Source organism: Cebus imitator, unplaced genomic scaffold (assembly GCF_001604975.1).
Source record: "Cebus imitator isolate Cc_AM_T3 unplaced genomic scaffold, Cebus_imitator-1.0 Scaffold170, whole genome shotgun sequence".
Classification (NCBI taxonomy): Eukaryota; Metazoa; Chordata; class Mammalia; order Primates; family Cebidae; genus Cebus; species Cebus imitator.
In genome coordinates, this window is record NW_016107485.1 from 2,505,785 (window position 1) to 2,517,340 (window position 11,556).

Below are 11,556 nucleotides of genomic sequence, written 5' to 3' on the forward strand. Positions count from 1 at the left end.
CGCTCTGTCCCCCAGGCTGGAGTACAGTGGCAAGATCTTGGCTCACGGCAACCTCCGACTCCCGGGTTCAAGTGATTCTCCTGCCTCAGCCTCCCAAGTAGCTGGGATTACAGGTGCGTGCCACCACACCCAGCTAATTTTTTGTAATTTTAGTAGACAGGGTTTCACTGTGTTAGCCAGAGTGGTCTCAATCTCCTGACCTCATAATCCACCCACCTTGACTTCCCAAAGTGCTGGGATTACAGGCATGAACCACCGCACTCAGCCTATTTTTTTTCCTTTTTTGTAGGCTGGGTCTCACTATGTTGCCCAAGCTGGCCTTGAACTCCTAGCCTCAAATGATCCTGCTCCTAGCCTCCCATAGTGCTGGAATTACAGTGGAGAGCCACCGCGCCCAGCTCACTTGTGGGTTCTTAAGCACTAAATGCTGTTAGAAGAGGATTCTTCAGCAGATCAACTAGTGGAAGAGGCATGAAGTAATAAAATTTGATTTTGGATGATTACTGAGAAAATAACCTCAATCAGCTAAAGAATCTATAAGATTTGAAGGCCTTAATTTAAAAGACAAAGAATTGATAAAGGTTTTTTGTTGTTTTGTTGTCGTTGTTTGAGACAGTTTCGCTCTTGTAGAGCCAGCTGGAGTGCAGTCACGTGATCTCAGCTCACCTCCGCCTGTTGGGTTCGATTCTTCTGCCTCAACCTCCCGAGTAGGTGGGATTACAGGAGTGCGCCACCACTCCCGGCTAATTTTTTTTTTTTTTTAAGTAGAGACGGGGTTTCACCGTATTGGCCAGGCTGGTCTGGTCTCGAACCCCTGACCTCAGGGGATTCACCTGCCTCAGCCTCCCAAAATGCTGGGATGACAGGCGTGAGAGTCACCACGCCTGGCCAATTTTTTTAAAGATGATTCCGTCACATTCTGACAGAATGGAGGTGAAATCAATAAATAAATAAAGATTCCGATTTTCCAGGCTGGGTAACCCAGAAACCACGGTATCCTAAAGTCTCAATAAACCTTAAAGCACAGAAAGTAAGTAATCTGGCAATACGTGATGCGCGCCCAGCAGCCCGCCTACATAATCAGAGGAGACAAGCGCAAGATGAAAATGCCCGGCACTTGCTTTAAAATTATTAATTTCAAGACCGTTAACAGTAGAACGTTAAACAAAGCATTATGGATGTAGAGTCCATCAAAGCTAGTCCTGGTGACAGGCTCAGGTCTCGGGGTCTGGAGACCAGGAGACGTCGCTCGAAAGCTGGCCAAACCCTCGCCCTCACTGAGAGAGGCCCCAGAAGGGCCCAAGAAGGCAGAGCCCATCGACGCCCTCAGGAGCGGGCGGAGGGAAGCTCGCAGCTTTCCCAAGGGAGTGCAGGCTGCGGGGACTGAAGTTCAGCTCGGACCCTGAGCCTCTAAGCCCGGGACATCAAGGTCCTTCAACCCACACGCCTCCTCACCCAACCTGGTCGAGGATCAGAGACGTGGCAAGCCCCGGCCTTGGACTCAGGCTTATTACTCAACAACGGGCTGGCGGGGGCAGGAGGCGGCGCGCGCACCCTGGACCCGCCGCCGGGGGCAAAGAGGCACAGCAAGGACAGAGAGACTAGGGAAGGTCTGCAAATCGCGGAGGGCCAAGGAAGCTTCTAAGGGGAACTGCCGGAACCGGAAAAGCTCTGAGAACAACGCGTAAATTAGGGAGCGTCTGCAAAGACCGCAGCGGAAAGCCAGGGATTGTCTAAAAAGTTGCAAGAGCGGTTTAAGGGAGGTCTAAAAGGGGGCAGTCCCAAGAAAAAGGCTTCCAAAAGCTAAGCCCGGAAGGAAGGTGTGGAAGCCTACTGGGACGCCGGGCACCCCTGAGGACAGGACCGACTGGAGCTGCAGCCGACGACAGGAGAACGGCTCCAGCTGGACGGAGGAAACAGTGGGGAGAAAATGCGGGGGGGAGGCCTTGGGCACTGTCTGAAAAATGCGATGCCAAATGATCTTTAGGGACAGACAGTAAATTGTATCCCTTGCTAAAATACCTCTCGGTAGTGAACCACCAATTATTTTTTTTTAAGCCCTGCTTTTCAGCCATTACGTCTAGTTTGGCTGTCTCTGATCCAAGAAGCTGCCAGTTCCCACTTACTCCTCCCCAACAAGGGCGAAAGGCCCGCCTCCGGTGCGCACTTTCTCCTCCCCTCAGGCCCCTGGCGCATTCTCCCGCCTATCTATCAATCACCGTGCTCCGCTGTTCAGTTGGCTGGCCAAGGGGGCGGGACCGTCGTGTGACGTTTGCAGCCCGCCGGCCAGGAAGCCGCGAGATGTGTGACGAGGTAGGCGCATGACGGAAGAGCGGTTGGCCAACGCAGCGGCAGCAGTCGGTGTAAACAAGGCCTCTCGCCGTTGCCGGTCCTGCGACCGCTCCGGGCTGGTGGGTGGTCTCCCGGGGGGCGGTAACTGCCGGCTTCAGTGGGAGGTGCTTCTCGGCTTCCTCCCCTTCTTGGCGTACACACCCCCGGCGCACCACGTGGGCGTGAGGCAAGGAAGAGGTGGGGGTAGGCCAAATTTTATTTTCATTGGCTGTCACTGCTGCCGGCTTTCGTAAGGAAGCGCTCTGATTGGTCGGTAAGAGGGGGCGTCGAGGGTCTTTGAGTCTTAAGGCTTCTAATTGGTTAGATGAGATGAGATTAGTGACGCTCTTTCTTCCTCGAGGGGCTTCGATTGGTCTGTCAGAGAGGTTACCTGGGAATCCAACACCGCCCAACAACCCTCCCGCTCCCCAGTCCTGGGACTTTAATAGGTGAGTTTGGTGTAGAAAACTGAGAAATCTTTCTAAAATTGGTGAGGTAGGGTAGCGCCCTACGCTTCACTCTCGCTTTCTTTGCTTCACAGGATTGGGGAAGGTTTGTGTTTCCGACGCCTTGGTAGTTGGCATAGGCTAAAGGAAAGGGATCTCAGCCCCGAGGAAGGGTCACCCTCCTAGAGATAGCTACCCCATCTCAGGAGACCCTGGTATTTCTAGAGCACGCTTTGCTTTCACCAAACCCAAGGAGGTGACAGGTGGAGCCCCCGCACAGGACCTAAGAATGCTGTGACCAGAAGATGGGATCACGGAACAGCAGCAGTGCGGGATCCGGGTCCGGAGACCCCTCCGAGGGTTTGTCCCGAAGAGGGACTGGCCTGCGTCGGAGTGAGGAAGAGGAAGAAGAGGATGAAGATGTGGATCTGGCCCAGGTACTGGCCTATCTCCTCCGCAGGTAACTTACCCTCTGGTGTGACCCCACCAGGTGCTACCACGGTCCCTTGATCCCAACTCCAGGCAGGAAAATTACAGAGGTTAGGAAATGGGATTTGCCCAGAACAGCCGTTCTGTTTGTGCGGAACAGCCTTTCCCTGTTGGGCACCCATGGCACGCAGCTCCATACCCAGTAAGAGTGGTTCTTAGCTAGGGAGGGTCACCAAGAGGACCTGCTCATGTGTTTGAGGGACTATTCAAGGGAGCCTCTCTCGCTGTGACTAAACAAATATAATCTGTTTTCCAAGTAAGTTTAAAACAAAATGGGGCCTGGTGGGAAAGGAGTGATGTAAGGGGTGAAGAGATGGGAAGGGAGTGTTGAACTTTTTAGTAAGGCATTGACACGTGATATGAGGCCACTCTGATTACTTGAAAAACAAGTTTAAATTGCCCTGACCTGTTCTTGAGGAAAGAGTACCTTGAAGGAAGAGACCACCTAGAATTGACTGGAAGAGTGCAGCTGGCTTTCTTTCTTTCCTTATGGCTATTTGGGGAAAAGATGAGCATGGGGGTCCCTTCTGAATATTGTAGTCTTTTTTGTTTGTTTGTGTTTTGTTTTGTTTTTGGTAGACATAGACAGGATCTCACTGTGTTCCCCAGTCTGGAGAGCAGGCTATTCACAGGTGTGATCACAGTGCACACCACATCCTGGGCTCAAGCATTCCTTGCCTCCCAGGTAGCTAAGACTACAGTTGCACACACCACTGCATCCAGCTTAGAATATTGTGTTCTGTGGTGGACTTCTCAGGCAGAGGCTCAGAAGGAAACACTGTGAGAATGTTTAGCTCATTGGGAGGTCAACTTAGTAGGTCATGTCTGCAGCATATTGGTTGTGCCCTTGCTCTAATGAAATGCTGTTAGAATGTTTAACTCGCTGGGAGGTCAACTTAGTAGGTCATGTCCACAGCGTGTTGGTCTCGCTCTTGCTCTAAGAGTAAGACTCACTTTCCTACTGTGTTTTATAGGAAACTGAAAATAACAGCCAAGATCTAGTCAGCCTGAAACCTCAAAATGAATACCAAGTGGTCTAAGAGCTAGATAGCCATTGACTCTGAATTTGTTGGTTTGGGGGAAGAAGTCCCCTCCATTATACTGGGGGTCTCTCCACAGAGGCCAAGTGAGGTTGGTGCAGGGAGGAGGTGCAGCAAATTTGCAATTCATTCAGGCCCTCTTGGACTCAGAGGAAGAGAATGACAGAGCTTGGGATGGTCGTCTTGGGGACCGATACAACCCTCCTGGTAAGAGGAAAAGGCCCTAATGTTGGAAGACTTTTACTAGAAAACCTTTTAGTGATATTTTGAGTAATACAATACATTAAAAGAAGGTGCAATAATTTAGGGAATAAGGGAGTCCTTATAACCCCAGTATATTCAGCCATAGGGGTGGGCTTGGGTATGGTTCTGCTAACTGTCCCCTGAGGCTGAAAGACCTAGGATGAAACTTCTTGGTACTCACAGTGGATGCCACCCCTGACACCCGGGAGCTGGAATGCAATGAGATCAAGACACAAGTGGAATTGGCCACAGGGCAGCTGGGGCTTAGGCGGGCAGCCCAGGAACACAGCTTCCCTCGAATGTTGCACCAGGTAGGCCTCTCCACCTCCCAGCCTGGCAGCAGGACTGCCAAAGCAGCCAGAAGCTCTGCCAGCCCCAGAGAAAAAGAAAGTAAACTTTTCAAGGAAGTCTCAAGGGCTAGTGCTGGAGAGTTAACCAGCCTCCATCAGAGTTCTGTGGGACAGACTATGGTGTGTTGTGTCTATTTCTATAACAAGAGCAATATCTTTGGAGGAGGGGGCTTGATATGGCTGAAGTGGCCCTCTGTTTCTGCTAGCAATATTCCCCAATCCCTTCCATTTAGAGAGAACGGGGCCTCTGCCACCGGGGAAGCTTCTCCCTTGGAGAACAGTCTCGAGTGATATCTCAGTGAGTATGGGGCTTGGTGAAGAGACTCTAAGGGCCAGATAAGTCTTATCGCCTAAAGTTTGAACGAGTTGGTGTTAAAGGAGCCTTGGAGATATTAAAGGTTAGGTTAAATGGGGTTGAAACTTTGAGAGTAAACAAACTGGAAAAGTATAGAAATTTAAAGGATAGTGGAATGGTTGAAAGACAGGGGATTGCACTCGCAACCAAAAGAGAATGACTTTGTACTGATATTCTAGCTCTGTAAGGATTCTGCTAATTGGGATACTCCTTATCCTGAGTACCCCTTATCCTCACTTTCTCTCTCCTTCCCTAGCTTCTTGCCCAATGATCTGGGCTTCACTGATAGCTACTCTCAGAAGGCTTTCTGTGGCATCTACAGCAAAGATGGTCAAATATTCATGTCTGCTTGCCAAGGTACCAGACCCTGGTCCTGTCAACTGTCTTTTCCTGGAACATGGAACGTTCCCTCTGACTGAGGCTAGAAAGCCACAGACAGGGAGCTCAGACCTGGCTTAGGGATGCTTACCCAGAGCATGTTTCCCATGATAAAGCGAAGATTCCACAGGTACACTGAGTGGCAGACCTCTAATCTAGGAAAGTTACAAGGAAAGTGTTCCATAATTCTGCCTGATTTCTACTTATACAGACCAGACAATCCGACTATATGACTGCCGGTATGGTCGTTTCCATAAATTCAAGAGCATCAAGGCCCGCGATGTAGGCTGGAGCATCTTGGATGTGGCCTTTACCCCTGATGGGAACCACTTCCTCTACTCCAGCTGGTCTGATTACAGTGAGTATGCACCAGGCCTCCACTGTCTCTCTACCCTGGGACCTGAGGTTTCCATGTGCTCATCCCCTCTGAGCCAGGATTCCTCACTTTGTCCAGGGAAGATCACTCCCAAAGTGCTCCAACATCCTTGTCCTTTGTTTGATCTCTTCCCTAGCTTCATGTCCACTCTCCTTCCCCCATGCCTGAAAGATTCTTGTTTTTCTTGCTGTCTTAGTTCATATCTGCAATATCTATGGTGAGGGAGACACACACACTGCGCTGGATCTCAGGTACTGGCTTCCCTTTCTGGTCAGACTCATCAGAAACTTCTCAAGGGAAGCTCTTCAGGAGCAAACCTCTGAGTTGGAAGTTCTGCTTAGGGGGAAGTGTATGCTGGTGGATCTGTGTGGATTCCTGGGAGGGAAGCAGCATCCTGTCAGCCAGAGGATTGGGTAAATGGATGGCTGCAGGATTATTTCTGGGTTCTCACTGAGGATCTGCATTGTGGTGCATGTTAAGCGGACTTCTTTTTTCCCCTGGGGATATGCCTTACAACCATTGTCAGATTCTATGTAGATTAGCAAAAGCTGAAGGGAAGTCCACTTAACCCAGTTCCTTCTTGCTTTCAGGCCAGATGAGCGTCGCTTTGCTGTCTTCTCCATTGCTGTCTCCTCAGATGGACGAGAAGTACTAGGAGGGTGAGTGCTTGTGGGATATGTTTCCCTCAATTAACAAGATGGGGGTTCCCCCAGAGATGAGCTCTGCTGTACACAGATGGCACTGGCAGCTGCAGAGAAGAAGCAGATCTTCTTCAAGGTCAGGATTTACAAGTTGGTTCACCTCTTGCTCTCCATTTCCCCCGCACGAGAGCCTCCTTGAAAACACAGCTAACTCTTCCCCCATGACCCAGAGCAGGATTTCTCAGTGGGACTCTCTAGAGCACATACCACATTGATCCTCACAATCATGGCTCCAGGACCATCCTTTATTGCTTCCCTTTCAGGGCCAATGATGGCTGCCTGTATGTCTTTGACCGAGAGCAGAACCGGCGCACCCTTCAGGTATGGCTCCTGAGACAGAGCCTCTGCCTCCTGGTCTTTGGCTTATTATAAGACCTAGAAAGAGATCTTATATTCTGGCCTCCTCTTCACCTAGATTGAGTCCCATGAGGATGATGTGAATGCAGTGGCCTTTGCTGATATAAGCTCACAAATCCTGTTCTCTGGGGGTGATGATGCCATCTGCAAAGTGTGGGATCGACGCACCATGCGAGAGGATGACCCCAAGCCTGTGGGTGCACTCGCTGGACACCAGGATGGCATCACCTTCATTGACAGCAAGGTGGGCCAGGAAACAGGACTGCACAGCCAGGCTACTAAGGTTCTGGTTGCTCAGGAGGGCATGAAAATGGACTGGTGTGGGAATTTGACAGTTCCTTATTAGCCAAGGTTTATAAGGGTTGGAGTTTAGGGTAGGGGCTCAATCTAGGGAACATGAATTCCATCTGTACTTACCAGTCCTCACGGAGTAGGGCAGGGCTTTCTGTACAAAAAAAATGGAAGACCAGCCAGGTAGGTGGCTCACACCAGTAATCCTATCACTTTGGGAGGCTGAGGTGGGAAGATCGCTTGAGCTCAAGAGTTTGAGAACAGCCTGGGAAACCTAGTGAGCCTTTGTCTCTATTTTTTTTTTTTAATTAAACATTTTTTAAAAAGGAAAATGGAAGACAGTCTGATCCAGGATAGAATAAGAAAGCCAGCCAGTAACCTGGGCACAGAAAGGAAAACCCAGCCAGGTGGTAGAATCTGAGGCAGAACAATGAAAATGAGTTCACCTGGATAAAGAAAGAGGCAAGCAAAGCGAGAGGCTGGAGTTCTGCTCAACTAGAGAATGGGCACTAGACTGACAGGCGCTGACATTTGTAAGCTCTGATGCTTCACTATCCACATTTGGATTCATAGGGTGATGCCCGGTATCTCATCTCCAACTCCAAAGACCAGACCATCAAGCTCTGGGATATCCGACGCTTTTCCACGCGGGAAGGCATGGAAGCCTCACGCCAGGCTGCCACACAGCAAAACTGGGACTATCGCTGGCAGCAAGTGCCCAAAAAAGGTGAGACTGGAAGTACAGGCACAGTGGATTTGTCTGTAGCCTGGGAACCCTGGAGCCCTCCCCCTCAGCCCTCTTTGCCAGGCATTAACACTTTATTTGCTAAATCATGGATGGGATGGCCAGAGGTTCCTAGGATTGGAGCCTGGGTAGGGGTCACTCAGAATCAACTAATACAAAAGTATTTGAGTATGATTAGCGAGCAGGGCCATATTGGAGACTCCACTGACGATTAGGTGGAGAAAGAGCCACCACTTGGGCTGGGCGTGGTGGCTCACGCCTGTAATCCAAGCACTTTGGAGGCCAAGGCAGGCGGATCGCCTGAGGTCAGGAGTTCAAGACCAGCCTGACCAACATGGTGAAACCCTGTCTTTAAAAAAAAAATAAAGAGCCACCACTTGAAGGTTAGAAAGACAGTTGTCTCTGGGCATACACACTTGCTCAGGACTGGTGGTACAAAACAATCCCAAAGCAGATTCCCTAACCTAGGGCTTACCCTGCATCCCTACCCAGCCTGGCGGAAGCTGAAGCTCCCCGGAGACAGCTCCTTGATGACCTACCGGGGCCATGGAGTGCTGCACACCCTCATCCGCTGCCGGTTCTCCCCCACTCATAGCACCGGCCAGCAGTTCATCTACAGTGGCTGCTCCACCGGCAAAGTGGTTGGTAAGGATTGTGTCAGAACAGGGGGCGTCAGGAAGGGCAGGAATGACTCTTTCCCATTCTACCTATAACCACCACTGACCACCTTAAAAAGCCCACTGACAGCTACAGGTAAAATCTAATTTAGCTTAGAGGCTTAAACAGAGAAATAGAAAACATTCTATTCTTCAGCATTTTAAATTAAGAAAAGGAACATAGAATTCTAGTCAGTAAATATAATAGACTGCCAAAAATGTAGTTGGTTCTCTTTTTCAGCCAGTCAAGGAAAGAGGTTGCAGATGAAAGGTAGGAGGGAACAGAGATAAAATGATACAGGAAGATGGTAGCAAGTAGTAAAGGACATGCAGTCCCTGAAGCAGAAAGAAGAACCTGGGCACGGTGGCTCACGCCTGTAATCCCAGCACTTCAGGATGCTGATATGGGCAGGTTGCTTGAGCCCAGGAGTTTTAGAACAGCCAGGGCAACGTGGAAAAAACTCGTCTCTGCAAAAAATGGCTGGATGTGGTGGCACAGGCCTGTAGTCCCAGCTATTTGGGAGGCTAGGGTGGGAGAATCACCTGAGCCCGGGAAATCGAGACTGCAGTGAGCCATGATTGTGCCACCGCACTTCAACCTGGGTGACAGAGTGAGAAACTGTCTCAAAAAAAAAAAGGAGGGCTGGTGCAGTGGCTCACACCTGTAATCCCAGCACTTCGGGAGGCCAAGGCAGCAGACCACCTAATGTTAGGGGTTTGAGACCAGCCTGGCCAACGTGGTGAAATCCGGTCTCTACTAAAAATACAAAAATTAGCCAGGCATGGTGGCAGGCACCTGTAATCCCAGCTACTTGGAAGACTGAGGCAGGAGAATCACTTGAACCTGGGGGGCAGAGGTTGCAGTGAGCCAAGATCGTGCCACTGCACTCCAGCCTGGCAACAAGAGTGAGACTTCGTCTCAAAAAAAAAAAGAAAAGAAGCACAAGCACAGCTACAGATATAAGGAGCCTGAGGCAGGGCAGTGTTGTCCCTAGGGAGACACTCACAGACCCATGACAAAAAAAAGATGTACTCTGTCTAGACAAGTACACGCCTCAGACAGCTCAGTTTTCACTTTTGTGGTGACTTCCATATTTTACTAAAAGCTTTAAAGCCACTGCATTTTCTTAACTGTAGCCCCTATAAAATTTAGCTAAGGATGAGAAATACCCACACCACTAAACCATACCCTCAACCCAAGGTAGGGAAAGGAACAGGGATAGAAGCAGAAATAACACAGCCTTCTGGTGTGGGCTCTGCCCCCATGTGAACAGGGGAAGTTGCCTGAGAGGCAGGTCAGTGGTGCTACTCACAGGGAGGTGAGGGATAGTTTAGAGTCTTATGGTGGTCCCTCTCCACTCTTGCCTGTCCTGGACAGTGTACAACCTTCTCAGTGGCCACATTGTAAAGAAGCTGACCAACCACAAGGCCTGTGTGCGTGACGTCAGTTGGCACCCCTTTGAAGAGAAGATTGTCAGCAGTTCGGTGAGGTTACAAGGGTTGAGGGGGCTGGCACATGTCTGGGGCTTGGACTTCGGGGGCAGCACGTCCTGACTACTTGCCACCCTCTGCCCTGCAGTGGGACGGGAACCTGCGTCTGTGGCAGTACCGCCAGGCTGAGTACTTCCGCGATGACATGCCAGAGTCCGAGGAATGTGCCAGCGTCCCTGCCCCAGTGCCCCACTCCTCTACAGCCTTTTCCTCACCCCAGTAGATCCGACCTCCAGCCCCATGTAGGATGAACCTCTTGATAAGCTCTCTGCCTCTTCCTCCCTTTCTCCCTTGTGGGGAATGTTTGGAGGAATCACTGGCATTGGATGGGGAGAAACAGAAGCCCAGGCTCTGAGCTTCAGCTGAGCCCTGGAAGATCCTCCCCACGGGCAGAGTGGTCTCCTCACATGCTCACACCCAGTCAGATTGAGTCCCTATCTCTGGCCAGAGTTTGGCAGGAGTGCCATTATCTGGGGTGTGGTCTCTGCTAGCAAGATAAGTGTCCTGGGTGTTTTTTATCATGTTTAAATGTTAGGGGTTGGCTCCTAGAGTAGACGCCTGAGGCCACATCTGAACAGACCTGTCAGCCAGGCCTGTTGCCTGAATCATGTTGAGGATTCAACTGGCCAATCACAGGGCAGGTGTCCTGGCCTTTCTTCCTGAGGTCTCTAGGGGAGGGGCATGGGTAAGGGTGTTTCCTCCGTACCTTCCTGGGGTGGGGATTCTGACTGCTTTCCTGTCAGGGTCTTTGGGGTAGGACAGGCTGTGGTATGAGAGGTGGGAGTCTCCAAAAGGCTCCTTGTGGCCCCTCATAGGGCAGGCCCTGCCCTCTGAGAAGTTCCCATCATGCCGGAGGCATGCAGCTTTAAGGAAGTAGGTTGAAGTAGGACTCCTTCGTCCTCTCACCGGCTTTGGCTCCCTCAATAAACTCTGTGTGGGAACCTGGCTCAGTGTCTGTCTCTTTCTCACACTCTCTCCTTTTCCTATTTGAGGTCTTTCATCCTCTCTCTTCAGGAAAACAGTTTCAACAGAGCCTTTTTCTTTTTTTTTTTTTTTTTGTGGAGGGGGAACGGAGTCTTGCTTTGTTGCCAGGCTGCAGTACAGTGGCGTGATCTCAGCTCACTGCAACCTCCATCTCCCAGGTTCATGCAATCCCCCTGCCTCAGCCTCCTGGGTAACTGGGACTACAGGCCTGAGCCACCCCACCTGGCCAATTTTTTTTTTGTATCAAGAGATAGGGTTTCACCATGGCCAGGATGGTCTCTATCTCCTGACCTCGTGATCCCCCCGCCTCGGCCTCCCAAAGT

General features: G+C 50.6%; 1 protein-coding gene across 11 annotated transcripts; it reads left to right on the forward strand.

Moving 5' to 3' along the window:
- The first annotated feature begins 1,556 nt into the window (after window positions 1–1,556).
- On the forward strand, window positions 1,557–11,194 carry DCAF11 (DDB1 and CUL4 associated factor 11). Of its 11 annotated transcripts, none has more exons than XM_037744340.1 (17): window positions 2,269–2,411; window positions 2,693–2,780; window positions 2,873–2,883; window positions 3,031–3,237; window positions 4,386–4,513; window positions 4,733–4,860; window positions 5,133–5,197; window positions 5,511–5,611; window positions 5,844–5,990; window positions 6,205–6,259; window positions 6,599–6,667; window positions 6,973–7,030; window positions 7,125–7,310; window positions 7,931–8,084; window positions 8,595–8,747; window positions 10,137–10,243; window positions 10,338–11,194. In XM_037744340.1, the coding sequence occupies exons 4-17, from the start codon at window positions 3,083–3,085 to the stop codon at window positions 10,470–10,472; spliced, it is 1,641 nt and encodes a 546-aa protein (XP_037600268.1). In that variant the 5' UTR covers window positions 2,269–2,411; window positions 2,693–2,780; window positions 2,873–2,883; window positions 3,031–3,082; the 3' UTR covers window positions 10,473–11,194. The 11 variants fall into 11 exon arrangements, with proteins under 11 accessions (XP_017400147.1, XP_037600270.1, XP_037600273.1 ...); XM_017544664.1 differs by having other exon boundaries at window positions 2,289–2,411; window positions 3,031–3,214; XM_037744343.1 differs by having other exon boundaries at window positions 2,299–2,411; window positions 3,031–3,214; window positions 4,441–4,513.
- Window positions 11,195–11,556: the final 362 nt, after the last annotated feature.

Bases quoted from the DNA above. Each gene is read 5' to 3' on its own strand.
- DCAF11 (XM_017544657.1), top strand. From the start codon at position 2,322: ATGACGGAAGAGCGGTTGGCCAACGCAGCGGCAGCAGTCGGTGTAAAC. The intron at 3,215-4,385 runs GTACTGGCCTAT...GTCTCTCCACAG, and splicing joins AAGATGTGGATCTGGCCCAG to AGGCCAAGTGAGGTTGGTGC. The intron at 10,244-10,337 runs GTGAGGTTACAA...TCTGCCCTGCAG, and splicing joins AGAAGATTGTCAGCAGTTCG to TGGGACGGGAACCTGCGTCT.